This window comes from Hyposmocoma kahamanoa, unplaced genomic scaffold (assembly GCF_003589595.1).
Source record: "Hyposmocoma kahamanoa isolate Upper Pololo Valley unplaced genomic scaffold, ASM358959v1 180, whole genome shotgun sequence".
Lineage (NCBI taxonomy): Eukaryota > Metazoa > Arthropoda > Insecta > Lepidoptera > Cosmopterigidae > Hyposmocoma > Hyposmocoma kahamanoa.
Window position 1 is genome coordinate 2,728,513 of NW_020653711.1, and position 25,260 is coordinate 2,753,772.

At 34.1% G+C, this 25,260-nt stretch overlaps 1 protein-coding gene across 1 annotated transcript in view; it reads right to left on the reverse strand.

Moving 5' to 3' along the window:
* LOC113225937 (retinol-binding protein pinta-like) overlaps window positions 1-22,801 on the reverse strand; it is a 30,575-nt gene extending 7,774 nt beyond the window's left edge. Inside the window, exons 1-3 of the mRNA XM_026458413.1 lie at window positions 22,654-22,801; window positions 3,220-3,379; window positions 1,249-1,429 (exon numbers count right to left, since the gene is read on the reverse strand). Coding sequence (XP_026314198.1) covers window positions 1,249-1,429; window positions 3,220-3,379; window positions 22,654-22,801 — 489 coding nt within the window. The remainder of the gene's footprint in view (window positions 1-1,248; window positions 1,430-3,219; window positions 3,380-22,653) is intronic.
* Window positions 22,802-25,260: the final 2,459 nt, after the last annotated feature.

A 25,260-nucleotide genomic window follows, 5' to 3' on the forward strand; every position in this document is an offset into this window, starting at 1 on the left:
TCATTGTGACATAATATTTAATTGAATAATGTAGAAAAAAATAAATAATTTGTATTTACAAAAATTGGATGACAATATCAATTAGGTCCGTAGTAGTAGTTTGGCTTAAATCCGGCCCTGTATAACATTAACATTGAGAGGTACGCCAATCTAATAGCTCGTTGTAATGTAGCTGGTATAATATTAGAAATCCTGCTTCCGCAAACTCTATCGCCGAACGCACGGCTAGCCGGTGACGGCAATAGAACAGAGTGGTTATACTCAAGAATGTGGAACACTTAAAAAAAGGTAGTCTCTTTGGATTTGCGTCGTATATTTTAAGTACCAAAGCAGGTAAAATCAAGCCGTTACAAAAAATTGTAATGTAGTTTTTGTCAGCGAATTATTAGGTCCAAAACTAGTTGTCGACTCGGTAATTAAGACAAGTATAATAAGGTAATTCCCGCCATTTAGGCGTGTACATTTTAAACAACGACCGAACGCTTCGATTCTAGATAATGATTAATTAATGTTGCGTGTGACGACGCGCTATGCAACACGAGAGCACCGTGAGATTATGGGAATGCTTGCGCATACTATGGTATTATAACTATGGTAGGTTTTATTTTTGTAAACTTTTTCACCTTATGAATTACTGCTTTAACTTAGACATTTGGACACTAAACAATAGACATTCCCTGAGCACACATAGAAGTCTTATTATCGTATCGATGACATAGACTTGCAGCCCAGAACTATACGACTTGTTTGCCATCGTGGTGAAAGAACTTGCCAATAGGCAAGTTCTCGCAGATTATTGCCCAGGGTGCGACAGGCGTATAGGAAATGTGAATAGTACATTTTAGGGGATGCTCCTTTCATTCATTCATTAATTTATTCATTCGTCCATTAATTCATTCCTTTCGTGCACTTCTTCTTCACACACACACACCTTCATTCCATTACAAGTGCATATAGAGCATATATAGGTGCACATTACAGGTGCATTTGAAGTACTGCTACCGCATCTATTTCTGCCGCCAAGCATTACTGTGAGGGTATTGGTGAAATTACAGGCACATGGGGCTGGCCAACTTATGTCTCAGGGTGACGCGTTGTAGCAATGCCCGTCGGGTCATTGTGATTTAAAATTCTAAGTGGCTGTACAACTTCCATGGACAGGCTTGTCGCTTACCACCAGGTGCACGCCTTATTTCTCCGATCACTGGGTATCATAAAAAAATATCTAGGTGTAAAAAAATAACTGACCTCCCAAATAAAAACATCTCCCGCAATGAGCTTCTCATCGCACATGCGCGCATCGCTGACTAACATAACGGCGCGTACAGTGTCCAGGATGTCAGCTGCGCTCTCCGGGTAGCCTTGTCTGATGCGGAACAGTGTCACACGATATCCCTCGTCTGTAAGCTTTGGCATTGGCACTATATCCCTGGATAACATAAAAGGAATGGTATAGTACACACCTTGAATTAAGTAATTCTGTTGAAACACCAGAGGTGCGAATAGGCAGCTATATATAATAATAAATAATATACATATATTTTGAAGTTTACCTTATTATGTTTTTCTTTTCTCAGCCTGTTGGCTGTTGGCTGATTTCAATTACAGACCGAAATCAAGTAAATGCAGTATGATATGTATTTATGTTGAAAGTGTGTTGTAATAAGCCTATGTCGTCTTCTTCTATTTGGATGAACTTTCTGATAATTCGGTATGTTTTTAAAATTATCGCTTTTTGTAAGGTTACGTAGTGGATTTCTTTAAAATCTAATAATCTGAGGCTATGAAGAAGATGATTGGGGATAACGACTATTATATCTATATAATAATAACATACATGTTTATTTGTAAGGTATTAAAAACCTCGCGGGACTGTATTATTACCTACTAACGTTATAAATAACAACTTTTGTTCCATAACTTTTAATAATTCATCCAATTTTCTTTCGTACAAAAATAAAAATATTAAAATAGACGAGAGATGGCTCTGTGCGATAACAACTTCATGGTAGCAATACTAATAGGGTGGATCTTGCTTTCTTCTAAATTGTTGTAACGAGCAATTGCTTTGCTATTATGGTATGAAAATATATTCCTATAGGAGTATCTACGTGATTTATATACCAAAACAAAAATAAAATATGCTTCTATAATAAAATAATTGAATATCATGGCAGTAAAACATCGTGACATTCAATAAACTTAAAAATTACAATTATTAAAGCGATATCTCTAGTCGGCCGCTGGTAGCTGTAAAGGTACCTGTCTGGGTGAAGAAATTAATTTCTCACAGATGGCGCTACGGCAAAAATCGTTAAAAACCAAAAACAAATAGTTACGCAATTCAGATCCGAAAAATATTTTATTTCCTAATGTAACAATCGTGAAAACCTAGGAAATCTATTAAATATGTCGTTTAAGAATACCGATTTCGAGAAAAAGTTTTGAGGAATTCAATTTATATTGAATTGATATTCAATATTTTTTTGTGAATGACTCCCCTAGTCTGTTATAATTATTTAGACAAAGATCGAACACTTAGAAATCTCTAGCCAGGGCTAGCTGTAAAGTTACCTAACTGGGTGACGAAATACTTTCATAGATTTCTCATAGATGGCGCTACGGCTAAAAAGTCTTTGAAAATCAAATATAAAGATCCGATAAATCAAGCACATACGAAAATTCGGGAGGTCCGCTGGTTCATTCCGTGGCTTAGTTGACATAGCGTATAGCACGGTATGCTAGAAGACGTATTCGAATTGAAGGAATTTTTCTTTTTTTGAAGTGTTCGATCTTTGTATTAATAATTATAACAAAATTTGAGGAATATCTTAGGCATACTAGATGAGGTTGAGTTTGAGGAAACATTTAAGAATAAGGGTGTTAGTCAGTGGCGTAGCGTTGGTGGCTGCCGCCCGAGGCCAACCTTCATTTTGTTGTTCTATTTTCACAGTTTCAAAAGGAGTTCGTTCGGGCAGATTCGGCTCGATTGCGTTTTTGTGTTAGCCTGCCGTCGCTACCTGTGTGTTGTTCAGGATACATTTTCTCAAGTAGTGGAATTTACGAGTATTTTCTCATATTATTTTAAAAAAGTTTACTATATGGCCTGCTTTAAAAAAGTTTACTATATGCTGTGCCGCCAGAGGCTATGGCCACCTCCGCACACCCCTCGCTACGAAACTGGTGTTAGTGTTGAATTAACATTAACAGAAAACTTACAAGAACTTGCAGACGTTATTAAGTGGTGGCTCCGTAAGTGAACGATACTGGTAGATATCTTGGTAGCGCGAACGGGACATGCAGAAGGACTCGAACTTTGTGCGCGCACGCTTCATGTCCATTCGGCATCCTCGCACGAATAGCTCCAAAAAGTGATTATCTGAGGGCAATAATACAGCGATATGTAAAACAAATTATTCAATCAGCTAGTCGATGAAGTAAATAAAAATAAATGTGGTATCCGGTCATGACTTTCTCTTTCATTAGATTTAAAAATAAAGGCGGGCTTACATTTGGCTGCCGTGTAGCGTTGTGACGCGTCAGAAAGGTAGCGGTTTCATACATTTAATATGATTAGATTTATATTAGTGTGTCGCAATCTGATGTGACGGCTTGTGCTGTACACACAACACAACACGTCAGACAAATGTAAAACCGGCTTAAAATAAATATGGTCGAGTCTTTACTCAAATGATTTCAGTACAGAGTACTAAGAAAACCGACCTCAAACATTCGTGGAATTACATCTATTTGCCAAGTTTTATTGAAATCAGTTACTGGAAAGTGCGCGAAACCAGATTCGTCTCCTAGTTTGCTACCCGTGGAGGTGGAATATTTTATTTAAATTTAAATGAGACCACAACTGTTGTAACTTCTTTTCAACAATAAAAGTATGATCTAAATCGGTTCACGATACCGGCGAGTTATCGCGTAACAAACATACAAAAATAAATACAGTCGAATTGAACACCTCCTCCTTTGTTTCACGTTGGTTAAAAATCTTATATTTCCGCACGCTTGGTATGGTAATTTAATTATTAATGCAAAAATCGAACACAAAGAAAAAGACCTTCAATCCGGCTGGATTCGAACCTTTTGTATTAATTAATAATTATTAAACTAGTGAAGTCATATCGAGTTCTTAGGTTTTCGCGATTGTTACACATAGGAAATGAAACTATTTTTCCGGATTTAAATCGCGTATATTTGTTTTTGTTCAGTCAACCGTGACCATGGGACCTGTAAAGGGCCCGAAACGTCGGTTTGTTTGAAAAAACAAATACACGCGATTTAAATCCGGAAAAATAGTTTCATTTCCTAGTGAAGTCATTTCACAAAAATAATTTAATATCATGGCAGTAGAACATTGTAATATTCATTCAATAAACTTAAGATTACAACTTTGTTGTGCTTAAATATCGAAAATTATACAATTTCACATATACATAATTTGTTTCATGTAGTTATTATTTATTATTTTTATCACTTTCGTGTCATAAAAACACTTTTGATGTATAATCAAATGTAGCTTTATTATATCAAGGGTACGTCTATGTTTATATGTTTATGTATGTTTTAATTAGAATAAATTATAAAATAAAATTTTATTAAATATTGCTAAGTGTAATTTTCTAAGCCCTGCTTAAATTATTTACACAAATTCTCATATTAGAGTTCTTCTTCTTCTTTTAAATGTTATGGCCAAATCGAAGTAATCGATGATTTTGCAGTTCAGTATATTCTTCAACTTTTGACAAATGTCACTGTCAAACATGGAAACATATAGGAAAAATATTATTTTTTCTGAAAAATATGAGTTTATCAAAATGGAATGTTTTCTATGACGCAACACTAGGTACGTCTGTATAATTTTTATTCACATGAGACAATCTTTAATCTATGCAAAAATAAGTTGACTGTTGTAAATAATATGTTCATTATGCACGCTATGCTACGACAGCAGCTCAGCTAGTTTCCTAAACATTGACGTCAAAAGATATTAAAACTTCCTCAATCGTAATACGTAACGCACTGACATTGGATAGAAGATTTAACTCTGGCCATCAGCTGTTTCGGGTTGCATATAGATTGGCTCATCATCACCGTGAAACTCACAAACTTTATTGATATCCATATTATTATTTTTTTTTCAGATTTGGGCACATTTATCAGCTTTCATTAGAATAAGATTGCGATTTACAGAGAACGTACAGATGGAATGTTAAAGAAAATTACAGTAAAATCACACCAGCAGTGTAATAACATCGGATCTGTAAAATGAAAATTTTCAGGAGATATGTGTAAAGTTTCTACGAACTAAATTAATCTGCATTTTAAGCATAAATAGGAGATCTATAAAATTTCACAGTATGTAGTCAGGTAGGGTGAGGAACATACTTTAATTTGAGTAAAACGTTTTGAGCTCTAGAAAGAACAGATAATTTTTTTATAAGAATTTTGCAGTACACTACACTTGCGTTCGTTTACATGTTTTAACCATCATTACTACATTACACCACGAAGTCTGAGGAGATAGTGGAGTACATCAGATTAAAATAGATTAGAATAGATTAAAAGCCAAATACCTACACCCCGAGAGTCGAGCGATTGGAGTCCCGCCACAACGTGAATTTTAATTCGTTTGTGGTGAGAGTGCCGATCGAATTATCTGTCGACCTTCATGAAGGAAAGTTTTAGCCGAAGGGAACGTATCGGCGATTCCACGGCCGGTTACCTGACACCAGATTGCGCCACACGCCGCCAACAAGTGCAATTCGTGTAGATTAGTTATTTAGTTTTATATTGTTATAAATAATATATTCTAGCTATGTTAGGCCTCAACGTATATTTTATATGGGTCATGTGGCCTAACTAAATGAATAAATAAATAAAATAAAAAATTACGCTAAATTCAATACTTACGATGTACATATTAGCCGAAAACGTGCAAATTGTAGTAATATACTCTTTCCCTAAAAGATGGGGTACGAAGAACAGTCCTCGTATTTCTTATAAAGTTGATTATTTATTCGATGTATAAAGGTAATGTATAATTCATGTTCTCCAGATTTCACAAGTGTGAAATTTGTTTTACCTTATTCCGCATTTTGGATTGGAAACATCGTAGCGACAGCTCTTTAGAAACGATTAAACTTAATTTGTGTGTTTTAGCGACTGAAAGACTATAGTGCTAAACTCTTTAAATATCAGTTAGGCTCAACTCACACTGGCGCAGAGTCGAAGCGTCGCAACGCGTCAGTCGAGCTGCTTCGCGCAACGTCGCGTTACTTGGACGCAGTGAGGCGTCAGACACCGACCACACTATGATCCGGGCGCACTAATGCGAGCGTCGTCGCGCGTCGACGCGCGTCGCCAGGTGTTATAGTTGAAAAACAGGACGCGACACGACGCTCCGACTCTGCGCCAGTGTGAGTAGAGCCTTAAGGCTTCAAGTCCTTCTTCCCCAGTGTTTCTCTTACCCCACCTGACATTACATAATTTGTTTCGTGTAAATCGTTTTATTTTTATTATCACATTTGACTTTATTATAACAAAGGTGCGAAATATACGTTTTAATGATTTGATTGCAGTAAACAACGCTGTAAAACTGGTCTATAAATCACAAAGTCTAGCAACTTTGATGCAATTAAAATCCAGGTAAGTATTGTGGCAAGGCTATATGCGCAATTTCTCTGATGGGCAGTAATTATCGAACCATTATGAAACTTCTATAGGACTTCCCATTCTCACGATCCGATGCGGGAATGTTCTTCCGATTTATGGAGGTTGCAAACATTTGTATTAATTACACAAGATCAAACAAGAAACATTATTCATCTGCGCCGTAGATACGGGGAGTACATTTTTTTATAGTTTGTTACAGCTGAAGCAGAAGACAATGAGCTGAAGCTAGTTTGTTAAAGCGTTAGAAAAATTTATTAATTTTTTTTTAAGAAACTCTACTTTGGTAAAAACTAGCAACCGAATCAACTAGCAGCTTTTAGTAGCAGGAGAGCTCCTTGCGAAAGAGTTCGTCCAGGGAAGTACTGCCACCTTGCTTATTTCTGCCGCCAAGTAGTAATATCAGCATTTCTGTGTTCCGGTGTTGAAGGGTAAGGGTGCTGGTGAAATTACAGGCACATGGGTCTTGTCAACTTATGTCTCATGGTGACGGAAGCAGTAGCAGTGCCCCTCAGACCTTTGCGATTTAAAGCTCTGAGTGGCACTGATACTGTTATGGACAGGCGTGTAGCTTACCATTAGGTGCACGACTTGTTCGTCCCGTCACTTGATATTATAACCAAAAAAAACTATAAATAAGTATCGTAAATACGCAACCTTGTTGTAATAAGGCCATATCTGCAAAATGGCAACTTTTCAAGAGAGAGTTTAATTTTATTCGACATCTTTTTGTTATTTGTTGAGAGAGAGTGAGTTACTAAATTTCACATATATAATTTGTTTCATGTACTTCGTATCATTTCATGACTTTTGATCACTTGTGATTTTATAATAATGGAATAACCTAAGGAGAATTTTAAAGCGACATATTCTGCAGCCGTTATCTAGTGGCAAAAATTGTTAACCAAGAAAATAACGTTTAAAGCAAATAAATTAAAAAAGAAAATCTATTTTTCTCTTGCCGTACCTTCATACTTATCAACCTAGGAAAAAATAGAAATAGTGACAAATCGGTTTTTTTTTACTGGTCACGGCAGTATACATAACAATTTTTTCTTTTAAAATGTCACATGCGCCCTTCCAACTAACAGCGACAGAATTGTTGTTCCTAGTTTTCCTTTCACCCTCGCTAATACGTTTAAAATGGCAGTTAAAGGTTTATTATGCGAGAAGGACGTTCACCGGTCAAGGCATGCATGGCAACATGCGCCTGAGGTACCTACAAATTAACGTGTATCCAAGCCTTTTACAAGGTTTGTGTCGCAACACAAACTGCTGCTTTTGTCAGCCAACAATAGACGAGGATAGTTCCTTAAGCCGTATTGTACTAACCAGTAATTAACGTGATAATTACCTAATTTAAATATAAACAACAGGTAATTCGGTTATTGCACAAAAACACGGGAAAAACTGCTCACATTTTTAAATCAACTAAACAGGTTTCGTGGCACATAAATGTTTTTTTAAAAATATAATATGCGTCAATTACAATGTTTTTGAATATCAACATAAAGTTAAAATCATTAGCTGTATCCTCATTTGAAACTGTTGTGACCAATAAAAACAGTTGTGATTAGAAGAAAACTACAAAAATAACACCATATTCCAAATACATGTACACGTGGATGTTCTAAAAACAAATTTGCTGGAAGCCATGTACTTAACTCAGGGTTTAAAAAGTGTCTACAGTTACCAACAGATTGCGTCTCATTCATCTTGACACCTGCGAACTTTACAACTCGAATGATTTTAATAAAAACCAGGAAATGTCTAACATTGTACTGATCGCCACATAATACAGGTTTTTTGAATTTTTTATAAAAAGCCAAGTAAATTCTTGATGTAAGATCCTGTATGACGGTGCGATGAAATTCAATTAATTAATGCTGTATGTTAATCTTGTTATTTACGTATACATGTAATGCAAAATCGTCGTGCTTCAAAAAACGTTATATACTTTCAAAATGTATATTTCAATTTAAATCTGGTTAATTAAAAATAGATTTGAACTTCGAGCGATTACTTAATACCGTAAAAAATAAACCAAATTAACATCCGGATTGAAATGGTACGCGTGTTATTTGTAGTAAACTGTAGATTCATACTTGTTTGTGTTTGTTAACACTGTTTTACAAAGTTATAATCGCGGAGATTTCCATCGAAAAGATGTTTTTAACATAGATGATTGATGCATACTGCAGATATAGTCATACTATATCTCAAATATAATAATATGTTTTTATTTCTATTTTTATTCCAAAGCCGGTAAACGAAAAACAACCAGTTCCGTTTATTTTTGTAAACAAAAATTTGTTGATGGGCCTATTGATTAAGATGTTTCTAAATGTTATAAATTTATTACGGGCACCGTAGTTCTAAAGTCTAGCAAGAGTCTAGTCTTAGGTATTTCAGAAACCGGTTGCTTTGCCTAGTTCTTTCACCATTGCTATCTACAATGTTACTCAACCAGAATATCTACTGCGACTACCGAGTACCCTATATTTTAATCGCAAATAAATTTAAATTGTCATTGTAATTAGATAGGTATATCTTTAATAAATTGTAGTTGGCTTCTATGTTTTATCCTGTCACTTATTTTATGAAATCAAGCACAGTGAAATCGTTATTTTACTTTTAAATAAAAAGCTGCAAATAATCGTTCACGTAGTTGTTAATGAAATCTACATATATAATAATAATATACATATTTATAATCTATGATTTCGGTAGTAGAATTCCTTTCTTAGACCAATTCAAACTGCATTTCTATTTCTTGATTCTTTCAAATGACGTAGCAAGGAACTCTTTTTCAACGTTAACATTTTCTCTTTTCTCATTGACCCATAATTTATTTCCTTATTAAATAGTGTTACTATTTTATAGAACATTTAGGCTAAATATAAGCTAAAGTTAGATATACACATTTATATTATTCTTTGTTGGATTACAACCGCCATCTTTGTCTTAGCGTAGATATGTTAAGCAGACATTGAAACGAGATATGAAACGAGTTTCTCAATTTAAAACGTAATGAGCTTATAAAATTGTTGTAAAAAAAATATGGCAAGTTTGTGTACTTACAGTTTTTATACGAATTAATTTTCAGTTTAAGTATTGAGTTTTTTAGCTACCTTGCCCAACGCATTAGCATAGCAATACAAAGGGGGAACCCAATTTTATTTCCATAATTTAAAAATCCTAGTTTTACTTTCTAGTAGTTAACTTTTTATTGTCTTTTTTACCTTACCTGTATATTATCTTAATGGAAACCCCAGTTATTCATCATAGGTTATATTTACTACATATTTTTTGTAAGGCTTGCTTATGTTGAGTGTGTGCGTGTGTTATTATTATTATTATTTTCTTAAGCTAAATAATTTGGCAATAACGTTTCCTTCTGAGTTTCGTAATTATTTGTTATCTTTTTGAGCTGACTATGACTATGACTCTATGGCCAATGCTCAATAAATAAATTAAAAATTTATGAAATTGTGTCAATCGAAGTTTCAAAATGGTCACCGCAAAGATATAACCATTTCCCGCGAAAAAATGTCAGAAAGTTAAACTATTGAAGAAAATTGAAGATCTGGCAGTATGGCTAATTAGACGCCTTAGCCTGTCCCGAAGGACGAGAAATTTGACTTCTACTACTATACTCTGTTGAAAAAATAATATTAAATTAACATGTACATTAAAACATGCAAAACGTACACACATAATAACTATGCGTGACATTTACGTGTGAATTAATTACCACTTAAATAAATAGACAAATAATTCTGAAACAATAAGCTTTATTGTAAATATAGATGTCTCTATTTACCACAAATGACCGAAGTCAGAGGTCAAGTCCCTACCCACACAAACTGCCACTTTGTTAAACTGCAAATTTTGATCGTTGTGTGTATTTTGATGACTAATCGTCTAATAAATTTGAGTATAACGTTGTATTTAAACCAGTTTTAGGATCCTATACAATTATCAATGTTGGAAGAATTCGTGAGAGAATGAATAATAATGTAGTTTATTTCCTTCACACACAACTCTGTAACAATACTATATAACATTATGCTGTAATGAAACTATTTTTCCGGATTTAAATCGTATTTTTGTTTTTTTAAACAAACCGACGTTTCGGGCGCTTTACAGATCCCATGGTCACGGTTGACTGAGGTGGTACAGTCTCATGTCTCATACAGACATTTGTTGTCTGTGAAGGCTGGAGCCTAAATTATAGGATATCCTGTGCTGTCCAGGTCTCCACACACGGATAAAATATTATTAAAACAATGACTACGACAAGAATTATTCATATGAGAGATAAACAAAAATTTCGTTTAAACAAAGCAAAGTGTGAAAAAAGTAAATATTAAAAACAGAGCATCATAGTGAGGCGTGCGCGCATTTGCGTGTGTGTGTTGCATTTTAACCGCAATTCATGTACATGGTGTAAGTAATAAGACATTACAAGGTTTTTATGCTTATTTAAGCATCTTCTATTTAGACGAGTTATAAAATTTCCTACATAATATATGTACTTAATATGTTTCGTGTAATTAATTATTAATACACAGATCGAACACTAAGAAAAATTCCGAAAGATCCGGCTGGATTCGAAGCAGCGCCTTCAGGCACGGTACTTTGAAATAAGGAATTTTTAAAATAATATAATTTGTTATAAACAATGATTTTTAGAAGATGATTGGTTATAAATAATTATAACAAGTCTAGTGGAGTAATTTCATTTAACAGACTGTCTGGGACATCTATGGGCTGGCAGGTACCTTGTCCAACGCATTACCATAGCCATATAAAAGGGGAACGCTGCCAGCATCTTGAGCCTTTGCCGCGGGGACACAATTTTATTCATATAATTTACTCCTAGTGTGACGCAAAGGTACCCGAAAGGCCACAAGTTTTACGCTTAGGCAATTCCAGTAGCCCCGTACTTCGATACACAGGTTTCGTCACAACGTTGTCAAAATTCTACATTTAATTCGTATTAATTTATGTACGTATGCTGCAACGATACAGTTAATTCGAGATCATGTTTAAAATATCGATAAACGTATCTCGTTGCGCATACGCGTTCTATCTGAATACTAAGCGATCAGTTTCTATCGCAGAAAAGTCAATAACGAAATAGAATCATTGATCGAATAGGAATGAACGAGCGTTTCTATAATGAGAATCGAAAGTCAAGGGAAGGCGTAAAATTAGCCAATACGACCAGCAAGGACACTTTCTGTGGAAAATCGGTCAATTGCACTAAGTAGAGGCAACTTTAGTCTAATGTTAGAAAATTGGTTGTAAATTATGTGTAATTTGGTGTGCATTAAATTTTCATCTGGAAAGAGATCAATGTGGCATTAAAATCACATCTTTGAGTTTATATTGGGTGTCCCAAAATTTACGCAAGAAGTAATTTCAATAATTTTAATAGAAAACACAGGGTTATAATTAAAAATTGTAAATATTTTTTTATTGATCCGTGAAGATCCATGTACTTCTACATGGTATAGGGTTATGTATGTATGGTAAAGTGTGTTGGGTAAATGGCCTGCACGGCTTTACGCCGCTTCACACACTTTTCATGAAATTTTCGATGACTGATTAATAATAAATGTAATAAATTTTCGAATATTAGTAGACCTTCTAGGACGGATGTTATTAACAAAAGAAGGCACATAGCGGTAAAATCAAGTTCATATTTAAGTAGATACGGTTTAGAATAAGTAAATAAACTTATTTTTATGGTACCAAGTGACGGGACGAACAAGTCGTGCGGTTGGTGGTAATCGACACGCCTACCCATAGCAGTTACAATGCCACTCAGAGCTTTAAATCGCAAACATCTACGGGGCACTGCGACTGCGCCCGTCACACTGAGACATAAGTTGACAATCCCGATGTGCCTGTATTTCCACCAGCACCCTACAAAATCGGACCACATTACCACTTGGTGGTATAAATAGGTAAAGCGGCAGACTTTCCTGGACGAACTCTTTCAAAAAGAGCTTAAACCTCTCATGTTTTGTCCATTTTCTAAAGAAAACTCACCATAAAGCCTATTAGCTATTAATAACTATAGTTCGAATTAGTAATTTATGAACTCCTTAAAGCTATTACCAGAGGATTGGTAGCTAAGATCTAAAGGGGTTATCAGCCCCCTGATCACAATACCCCAAATTACCCCCATATGCCTCTCGTCTTAAATCAAGTAATTTTTAATTGACTGATTGATATATTGTACTTGATACAAAGATCGTACAAACACAAAGAAAAATTCCCTCGACTAGAACCAGCGACTGTTGCCTCAACCCGGCTACCGCTCCGCCAAATGAGCTACGGATCCAGCCAGCAGCTCTTATGAATTTCTTTATGTAAGTAGTATTTCTTAAATAAGAGAGTTATAAAACTTCACATTATACGTAATATGTTTCATAGTTCGTGTTATTTTTACAACTTTCATGCTATAAAAGCACTTTTTACGTATGATCACATGTGACTTTATTATGCCAATGGTACGAATTCTGTAGTTTATTATGTGTCAAGCAGCTGGTGTAATGAGTTGGAAAAGTATTTTTTTAACATGAAAATAAACAAGGATCGTAAAATATGAGAAACTAACGCACATATATTGTATACGTATATTATCATACAATTTTCTTATTAGGTATAATTGAACAGCTTATAATTTTATTTCTAACAAATTTCATTAAAGTATCTATGAACTGCATTAATTTAACTGTGTCTTTGTCAGCATTACTTATAATGCATTGTGCATATGTTAATATATACCATAAAATTAAGTAACATATAATGTATAGCATACTATTTTCTTTTCATAACAGCTTATCAAAATAAGCTTAATGCAGTTCAAGCTGTTTAATTATAATAAGAAAATTGTATGATAATATACAATATATGTATGTTTTGTTTCTAACACTTTTCATTGAGGTATCCATGAATTGCATTAATTTAAATGTGTCTTTGTCAGCATTATGCAACGCAAATGTTATTTACTGGCACTATTACCATGGTATTACACAACGGTTTAGATAGGTACAATTATGTTCGACTTTTTGTAATCTTCCGTTTACCTCCTTGTAATTATTACAATTCTTACACTGCTGTAATTGCAATAGTGCTTTATGATGAAGCTGCTATAATTACTATAATGCTAGAGTAAAATATATATATATATATATAATATGACATATGTTATACATTTTTATTGCATTGGTATTCAATTGTTTTTCTTTTATTTTTATTTTGACATTACATTTTTATTTAATTGACTTCGTATGCCACTTTGGCTTATTGCAGAGATTCCATAAAATTATTATTACCATCTATATCATGTACCTTTAATAACGAATGAATAAATGAATTGAATTGAATCGAATTTATTTTTTGTGAAATTACTCCACTATCTTTAATAATTAAATATATCATAATTAAAAATACTCTATTTTTTCCCAACTGTCCAAAAGGATGATAATGTTTTTTGGATAGACGCATGTATGTATGCTTTTTGGTCCAACTGTAGCCTGTTAGATTATAGATATATTCGCCTTGATCCATTCGGTTCGTAATATGAAAATGAAACCCCAGAGATAGTTTTCGAGTAATATCTCTTTTGAATTCAAGAACCAGACTCATGTCCTTTGCTTCCGCTTCAAGGACAAACCAAGAAAAACCATATTGGTCGACATTAAGTTTTTTTTTTTATATTTCATGGAGCAGACTTTAAAGGTTACTTAGAACATAATAAACAAATAAAAAGTAAGTAGGTAGGTACGTATCTCAATAATACGCAAAAACGAGTCTTATTCACCATTCAAAATTGTTAAAGCGCTAGTCAACATCCTTCTACCATTTTCTAGTTAAGTATTAATATTTCCCGTTTTTTACTCAATTATACATAAAACATATCGGTAGCGAAGATATATGAACAAAAAATGTCGATAAAAATAAATTTTCATATTTATTCATTATAAATTCATAAATAAGGAAAAAGTATGTTTATTAGAGAAATCTAAAAATACATTTCAAATGGTGAGATAAACCGGTACCGGTACCTGGTCGGGGTTCACGACCGGAAATAGATACTGACTTATTCTTCGCCTCTTGGATATCAAGGGTGCGACCCACACGACTGATAATAATGCCCAAAACTAAAATTAATGGACTACCTACCCAATGTATAATAACGTCTCACAATGTGAGTAAGGACACAAAAGAAACCTTGATTGTCGTGCGTAATTTCGGCAGCGATTTAGTATGACCTCAAAGACATGACATTCGAGTCCCAATTCGTTATATTTTTTTAATAAAAATTCACCAAACTACAGCATGTACATTAAAATGTACTAAACAGAATTACAAGCTTCAAAAACGTATTTTTCTAGATACCATATGGTCATATAGAATATACATATAGTGCTAAATTGGAATGCGATATTTTTTATTAATACTACTACACTGGGCGTTTACGTGATCATAGGAATAATATTTTCTAGGTCTGAATCGCTTCCCATGTTATTACATTGTGATGCGTACGGTGCCTTAGAAGGTTAATAGCTAAGGTTAAAGGCTGTACGGGTAAAAACTTTTGTCTGTATGCTACTGAATAAAATGGACGTTAATAATTATAAATAATAATAAATTTATTATTAATACAAAAATCGAACACTTAGAAAAAAATCCTTCGATCCGGCTGTATTCGAACCAACGTCTTCCAGAAAACCATGCCAGACGTTATGTCAACTAAGCCACTGAACAAACTAGCGGACCTTACGAATTTTTCTATGTGCTTGTTGCAAATCTTCGTTTTTTGGCTTTTAATAACTTTTTGTCGTAGAGCCATCTGTGAGAAATCTATTTCTTCACTCAACCAAGTATCTTTAGTGCTACCAGTAGCTGATTAGAGATGTCACTTTAGTAAACGTAATTATTAAGTTTATTGAATGTCACGATGTTTTACTGCCATTATATTCAATTATTTTTGTGAAATTACTCCACTAGTTTGTTATAATCATTAATACAAAGATCGAACACCTAGAAAAATTCCTTCAATACGCCTGGATACGAACCAACCTCTTCTAGCAAACCGTGTCCGACGCTATGTCAACTAAGCCACGGAACGAACTAGCGGACCTTACGAATTTTTCTGTAAGTTTGTTGCACCGTGAAAAACCAAAAACAAAAATCTGCAGGAAAGATTCAGGAGGTTTATATCCGGGCTCCTATCCGTCTCGAAGATGGTTTACAACCCTCGGAAAACGTGTGAAGTCCCCAACACGCAATAGGCCAATACTACGTCCTAAAACCTCGCCTGTGAAAAGATCAGTACCCAGCAGTGGGACGTACAAATGGGTTGACGATAAAACTATATAATAAAGATGCAATAACAAAGTTTATCTAACTTTAATCAAGTTTGCCTTTCTAGATTCGTCATAATACAATAATTCACAACATATTAATTTCATTACGTACTTAAAATTGTTGCAGCAATCATCATAAATTGTTGTTGATTAATATGGTTCATGGGCTCAAGTGGACAGAAGCGATGTGGCTTCGATTGCTTTATACAAATCAATTCAACCACTTTTTTTTTCAGTGCGTTTATTGACTATGGATACACAACAAATACATCTAAGCTCTCCATCTGTAATGTAATCTTGTTTATTATGTAGATATCAAACTAATTATAAAAAATAAGTACGAACACAAAAAAAACGAGTAAATCTGATTTGGACGTGTTTTATCGTACCATTTGTTGTTGAAGTCTATATTTGCGTCTAATGTTTAATGTTCAGTAGTGTATGTTACCTATATAAGTATGTGTTAGAAGGCATTGACCAGTACGAAGTTCCGCGATCCATATAATGAAGTCTGAGCACAAGGTGAACCACTTTAATCAAAGCTATATGTGTGAAATAAAAACACAAAGTCTTAACATTACAAGATCTTGACATGTGAATGACAACGTAATTGAGACTTGGTTTATATATTTTCGCAATAAGTAGTTACATTACTTAGCGTATAGAAAGGTTTACACTAGGTACCATAGAGCGATTATACATGGTAACTTTTAGCAGCAATGCAAACGCGATGCAGTAGCGGTGCACTCTCTAATCGTCTACCTTTACACACGCGGACGCGATATTAAGCAGCGATGCAAGCGCGTGACTGCATCGTTACAAACGCGTGATTACATTGCTACATTTGGAATTTATAGGCGATTGCGTTTCACGAACGCGCGTTTGCATCGCTTGTAAAAGTCGCCGTGTGTAATAACTCTTAGAGGATGGAAAAAAATAAAGTACTAGGTACTCGCTCTAAAATCACTGGAAAGGGTTGGGGACAAAAATATATTCTACGAATTTCCTAAAGTAATTTGTGCATTGCATGTACAGACAACAGCTTTTTGAATTCTTTTTGAATTGAATTCGGCGATTTTGTAGACACTAAAACTGCTAGTTTAGTAGCAGTAAAACTCCATGTGAAGGAGTTCGTCCACACCTTACCCACCAATTTCTGTCGTCAAGCAAGTAATATGCGCATTGGTTCCAGTTTTGTAGGGTGAAGGTGCTGGTGAAATTGGGAATTTTGAAATTGAAATTGGGTGAAATGGGACTTGTTAACTTATGTCTCAGGATGACGGGTCCTGGTTTAATGGTTTAATAACAAAAAAAAAGAAAAACACTCCTTGTGTGTAAAATAATTATAAGTAAGAGATTGTTTTATTTTTAATACCTTTATTTATGTAAAAAACACAAAATTAAATGTAAATAAAATTCTACGAGTAGGTACAACTATTGTATTTAAGTGTTTAAGCAGTTTGAAAGGTTAATAATAATTAATGGCTGGCAAAAAATTAACTTAGCCATCCAACAAAGTTAGATGCGATGACCCGGGTGCTGCCCATCGATGTCATTTTGACCTTCAACTAGGTGAGCTATTTGAAAATAATATGGAGTTCAAGGATACATTACTGCTAAAAAGTAGCATATGTAAATCAATAGAAAGTTGATTGTAAAATGGAAAGTTAATTGCGAAATACATAAATTAATTCCACCAAAAACATGAAATGCAAATAATGACACCATTCAACTCAAATCCTAACTTGAGCATTGAGTAGAGTTCTAGAATACGACCCTTAGAGTCGTATTCCAGAACTCTACTCAATGCTCAAGTAAGGACTTGAGTATGATTTGAGTAGGATACTGGAAATCATACTCAAGTCCTTGCCATTAGGGTCGTATTTCCAGTGCTTGAAATCATACTCAAGTCCTGACTTGAGCATTGAGTAGAGTTCTGGAATACGACCCTTAAACATAGAAGTAAAGAGGTTGTATATTTATTTAATATTTATGTGCTTTGTGACGTAAGTCATTCGTCATTAAAATTTAAATTTACTTACAAACATCTTATTTGTTTAAATTGCATAGGTGTTTTATAAAACAACGAGTTACATTTAAAAATACCAAAATATTTTGGCTGATTGAGTACCTATTTACAATGACCGGAGGTGAGTATTACGCGAGACCGCTGCGCGCCGCGCCACTAAAATAGTAATTTTAATGTGGCTGAATACTGGCAACAGTTGCCATAGCACTCTGAATTTTTATCAGACAAAGAAATAAAATGAGATTTTTTTTCAATAGTGTTTTATTTTACTTTCAATGTAGTTTTTTCGCAAATGTATTAAAAAACGACGTTTGATACACGTGCGAATTTGTCATTTTCACTTGTCTAGAGTCTTAACACTCGCATCTGCCTCGGGTCAAGAATCCTCGAGACTCGTGAATAATGACTAACTTTCCGCACTTGTATCAAAAATAACTAATAAGCTATAATGCCAACCGAAACAGAAGAGAGCGGAGTCATAGATACTTCCCTCATCGGCTAGTCGCAATCAAAAATTTCTCGTAATTGAAAACAGCATGTTGGTTTTTTTTTTACCCTTTGGAATGATGTTCCTTTATTTTTATTCCATCCTCTAAGGTTATAATCTTAGACTTTCCATCCTCTAAGGATATATGAGCTTGCTAGGCCACTAGCGGGGAAAGTGTTTGGCCGTTAATCTAAAAAGTTTGAGTATCTGTCTAAACGTTTTCTTTAGCAGAGAGCGTATAATAGTGGGAAATACGGGCAAAGTATAATGTCTATTAATTTCTTTATTTTATTTTTATTTTTAAACATTCGTACGCCAATTTGAACATTATACAAAACTCGAATTGTATTTTGTCTAACACTAATGTCTAATTATACGTAACTTATTAATTTAATTGCGTAAGCTCAATTGTTTGGAGGTACCTACCAATTGGGTTGGGGTCAAATGGATTCTCGTAAGTGCCTAATTAGCCATTATACACGAAAAATTACCTGTATACAATGTAAAAAAATAAAATAATTATAATTATACAATTTCATTCTTCAGATAATAGCCCCAAATACAGTAGGTACAAAATTTATACCATCGAAAAAATATTTGTATGTAAACATACTTGTAGCAAGCTCTAAATTAGTTTTCTTCTAAAAATTAAGCGGTGAAGCGATCTTTCGATTTTCACCGAATGCTCAATGCATTTGCCAAGTTCTTGTTTGTAGGCTTGCTCGAAGATCGTTAGATTTTTTGATGATTATTGAGTAAGTAATTGGGTAATTAAATATTTTGTAACTTTAATCATCACATCTCATCCCAGCAGTGGTTGTTAACGGTCTCAGATGAGGCTTATAAGCCTCCTCTAATGTAGCCATTAATTAAAACAAATTGTTTCAATTATATAACAATACCTCCTTTGTCAGTTTGAAAATGTAGTACTTTACCTTACATTCAGTACCTTCTCTGGATAACACAAATTTCAATCTTTAGCCTTAATTGAAATTGAAAATAATTATGGTCGAAAAGTACCATTTCGAGAAAAAGGTGTACGACCTAAACTATCCCAGTGTTCCCTAAAAATCTTAATAATTTATAATAATAAAACGACTTTTTTGAGAAATATTTTTTAAATCTTAAATCATCATCATGTCATTACGCAAGTAAATGAATTAGGTAAAACCAAGTAAAACTAAAAAAAATGCCAACACTTTTTTCTTGTTTTTCCTTGGCTTTTCACGGTTAGCATTTCAGCCACTTACAGGGTGTTTTGACTTGTTTTTAGAACGGGGAAACTTATAATGTCATAGTCAACGATATCTTTGATCATAACAATGAAATTTGGAAACGGATTTTTTTATGTCCATCATCTATAGTGAAAAAAGGATCAGGCGAGGAACTACGAGATATGGCATCATGAATCAACAATAAGAACTATTATTTTTCGTTATTAGTTCGAGATTGTATCTTCACTATATCACGTATTCAAGTCTACATTTTAGAAGCCTTGGGGGATACTCAAGGAGTCTGAAAAGGGGATTAACTAAAAGAAGGTCACATTAAACGGGGCGCCAGTAACCTACAACCTTCTAGTCTGACTCAGCTGGTGAAGACATACTGGATGCAAAAGAAAGAAGTCTGGGATTACGAAATGTTTAGAGGATGTCCAACGCTCAACAAACCAGCTTTTACATATAAAATATAATTATAATCAAGTTGGAAATGAAACTATTTTCCGGATTTAAATCGCGTATATTTGTTTTTTCAAACAAACCGACGTTTCGGGCCCTTTACAGGTCTCATGGTCACGGCTGACTGAGGTGCTATAGTCTTCAACCAGTTATGTCTAATATTGATGCAAACCACCCTATTTTTTCACTATAGTTACAATAATTATTAATTAAATACCTTATTTTTAATTTTACAAAGAAAACATTCCAATTTACGCTATATTAAGTTTTACAAATTATTTTATTGAATGAATTTTTATTCAGTTCCAATTTATTATTAATTATTAATATAAATTAGAATAAACTAAAACTATTAATTAGTACTGCAGTCTTATGTCTGTTTGGGATTTTTCATTAGAGGAAATACTGGGTCCTAAACTGGTGGTACGGAGAAACCATCTTCCCTGTTGAAATTAGGATGTTCTTTAATTTCAATGGCCTCTCGCAGCATCCTGGCTAGATAACGAACTTATTTTGCAAGGACCTGGGGTTTGTCAAACTTCATTGAATGTGTAGGTTTATCCATGACATGCTCGCAGACTGCAGACTTGTTTACGCGACGGTGTTTGACATCAGCTATATGTTCTTTGACGCGGGTACAAATACTTCGTTTTGTTTGTCCAATATAAGAGAGACTCTCTCAGTCAAGCTTGTAAAGTATTGCATCCTGTAAGGGGATGTTACATTTCACGGGTCTCAGGAACTGAGAAATCTTCCTCAGGGGCTTGAAATAGGTCTTTATAGATGCACGCCTGAGGACTCTTCCGATCTTGTTTGTAACACCTCTCACGTAAGGTAAGATGACAGGGCTTCACTCGACTGTTGGTGGTTTCACACGGAGCCTGCGGCATTGGCGTGGTATCTTCAACTTATTCGCATGTAGGACTTGCTTTATATGCTGAAGTCATTTCCTATGTGTAACAATCGCGAAAACCTAAGAACTCGATATAATGAAGTTCTATTCAATTAGCAAGAAAAGCAGTTATTCTGCGCAGCGTATATACTATAAAAAAAAATATTAATGCAATAATATGCAAACCCGGCACTACGTTGTACTTAATTAAAACAGTCATCACTTGGTTTTTCTTTGTCTATAAGATTTGATAATACTAAAATATAAAATCCTTGCAACAAAGTTGAGCATTATTTTACTATATTTTTGATTCATTTTGTATATTTTTTTATTATTGAAGAAATGTTACCAAGGTTAACTATTATAAGGAACCTAGGAACTGTAACTTGGTAATGTATGTGTTACCCGTGGTAAATAAAGGCCAACAAGTAAATACACTTAATGTGTTAGGTTGTGTATTTTAACCCGGCGGATAAGTGCATTTACTCATAATTTGCATAAATCAAGTGTATGATTAATGCGCGTTATGCATATTTGACATAGAAAATAATATTATTTCTTAGTTGACTTTTTATGAAATTCTGTTTATTTTTCAAATTACGTCTGCGTTTATTGTAATTGAAGGCAGTTAACACGTTAACGTTAACGTTAACGAGCCTAAACACTTGAATGTAAGGTAGTTTAATAATGGACATAGTTCGTCCAGCACCGACCGTTTGTGCCCTATGTCGTTCTGATTTCTTTTGTTTTGCTTTGTCCTCTTTGTTGTGTTTGAATATTGTAACTAGTTACATATTTTTACTTTATTTATTATAGCTTATAGGTTATATATTAGGTTTTACTTGTAACCTGTAAATAAATAGCTAAAATAGTTAGATTAACAATACTAATTATTACATGGTTACTATACTGGACACCCACGAGTTCGATTCCCGAGCCGAGGGAAATATTTCTATGGCCTACATTTATTTATCTCCTGAGTTAAGGTGTAATTTGTGATTGTCTGTCTATGGGGTTTCCCTAGTGCGTATGAGTAAAAAAATATTTTTCTTGTAGACCTTTTCTTTCTTCCAACAGAGAACAAAGGCGGAAGCTGGAAAATAGCAATATACTGAGACTTTTTATGTATGGTGAATAGTCTATAGAAGTCCTATTTATTTATTTAACGTGAACGATAGTAATTGTACGTTCCGTTATATATATAATAATAATGTGCCAGACTAAACGGCCTGATCTCAAACTAGGAAATTCTCTGTACCATGAGTACCAGACCAACGGAATTTACTCTGGGACACTTCACAGAACACCCAGAGCTGAACAAATTTAGAAAAGTTTATTTCCTCAATGTTTTTCTACCGGGAATCGAACTAGGAACCTTCTCATCCGCCAGCAGTATAAACCGTTGGCCCACCGAGGCCACCCATTCTTTATAAAATGTATCTTTAATTTACTTAAGATCATCATTGTTTTCTTTCAAAATGTTCTTTCCGACTTACCTAATCTCTCCGGAGGGGGTAGATGAGGCGAGGCAGCGCACATGCTCTTCAGGTCCCTAACCCCTCTTTCTAGGTCATCAGGCCCTTCCCCCAACTCCTGCTTGATCATCTCCGCCTGCTTCGCTGAAGGTCCCTGAAGTAACGTCATGGCTTCACTACACCCGAAAATTTTTAAAATTAAAAATGCCTTGTTGGGATTTTGAGAATAAAAATTGTTATAAATTTAAATATTTATTACAAGTAAATTTTAGATACGTGCTCAAGCTAAGCGAGAACAAAACTGCGAGCCAGTTACAAGCTGCCTTTTATATAAACAGATCGTGATGGAAATTGTAAGGACAAATAGATGCCGTGCACACTGGCCAGTAGAAGAACCGCCCTCGCCTCCGCCGGTATTTGTTATAACTTTATTTTTTATGCTTGTTACGGGAAATTTTCATGTTAATCGTCTCTACCTAATTTTGGTGGCAATTTTTATTATTAAATAACATTTCCGGTTACCATACTCGAATATTAAGTAATCATGATAATTAATAAGTCCGTGAAAAGTAATTAAAACACTCCACTAGATTTACATAATTTTATTCAGCTGGGTAGCCAAAGTGTCATGACTGTATCCAGAATACCCTTTACTTAATTTATAATAGTAAAACGTTATTTATAATAATAAAATAACAAGTACTTACGCACAAAATTAATACAATATCTATATTTGACAATGATAACTGCAATATTTGAATAATATGAATATGAATATTCGAAATTGCCACCGAAATTAGGTCGAGTCTTCAAAAGTGACCCCACACTTGCTTAATATTACTAAGAAGTTACAAGGTGCATCAAAGACCCTTGTTCACTTGTAATTATTGTTTATGTGCGTATTATTTTTTAAATTTAGTTATTGATTTTAAGTTTATATTTACGTTGTTTTTGCAAGTGAATACATCACTAATAATTAATTGTACGGTAACATAAATTCTTCACCACATTTAATTTAACTGGAAGTGAAGCTATAAATTTAAAAAATTAAGGGTTTGAAAATAACAAATACAATGCGATTTAGATTCGAAAAAAATGTTTAATTTAATTTTGTTTTATTTTAAACAAAGTGAACATGATAAATGATACTTGTAGATGAAAGCTGACTTGTTAATATGGTGAGGATGCGTGCTTGACACTCACCGTAGTCATACTTTAAGCAAGTATCTAATTGGAGTGTTGATGACGATCGGCGTTTTTTAAACGCTGATGGTGCTGTTGTAAACAGTCCTTTACAATTACGTACGACTTGAGCGCGTATATATTTAGTACCAAACGTGTTGATTAATAATTATCAACATTTATAATAACACGTATACATATATGTTGCAAATAACGACGAGGTAATAAAAGTAAATAAAAAAACACTCGCGCAGATGGAATTATCTCCTATACCTACCAAATTCAAATCTAATTATTAAATTTAATGGAGTTAGTTTTTTGCAATGTTTTGTTGGAATTCCCAAATTACTTCAGGTAGACGAAACGTCTAAACTTGGTTTTAATATAGAGCAACTACTAACCTAGTTTTAAGAAGAGGATACTCACGAAACGAAAAAACACCAAAGCACTTAATTATGTTTACCTCCCACACTACCTTAAATCAGCTGTTCCTAAATTCGTAAGTCATGAGTCCAAAATGCACGTTTGGTTACCAAAATAGGCTGTCCAAACGAAGTTGATCTTAATGAGTAATAGTAAGACCTCTAAATCTGTCGCATATCGTAGAGACACACAATGTTCCTGGTGTTTTTTTAAACTTTTTTTTTTTAATTTATGTTTTAAATGGTGGACGAAAACACAGCTGCGCGTTTGAGACACCGTGTGACTCTAAAACGCTACAATACCAATATCACCCGTGACGAGTCAAAGTGTTATTGTGCCTGTTTCTTACGTGTAAACTAGTTGTTGTTTTTTCCATTCTTTCCGTAAAGGAAAAGGCAAAAATTTGACACCATACAGCCAAATCTTGGTAAATTTTTCTTATTTATTTACTATGACAATGCCCTTAGATATATGAAAAAGATCTATGACATTGCTATCACATCAATGTGCATCAATACTCGTGCTTTTATTTTTTTCTATCCTCGAAGTGCTACAACTTGGCATTGTTGGGAAGACCTAAGTGATGTGTGGTTCCTTGTCATAAATAATATGAGCCTACACATTACCATAAATAAAATAAAAGCACTTTGGACGTATGATTACGTGTGGCTTTATTAGACCAAAGTTACTCAGCTTTTTTTTAGCTAACCTGTGGTCGATAACCGAAATTCGTTCTGAGCGTCTGTTTACATCAAACTTTACACAAGGTAAATAAAGAAAACCAACAAAATATATTTACTTTTCAAATCTAAGTATATTTATTGGTACATTTAGTATATATAAAGAAGCATTTCAAAAGTGCTATGTATAATGTGAAATGTTATAACTCTCCTATTTAAGTATAAAAAGTTATACACGAATTTCTTTCTTAGAATCTTTAAACCTCACCTGAAAGTTGTGATTTTGCAGATGTTGCCACAAGTGCAATTTTTACAATGTTACATGTGATATGTCTTGCAAACT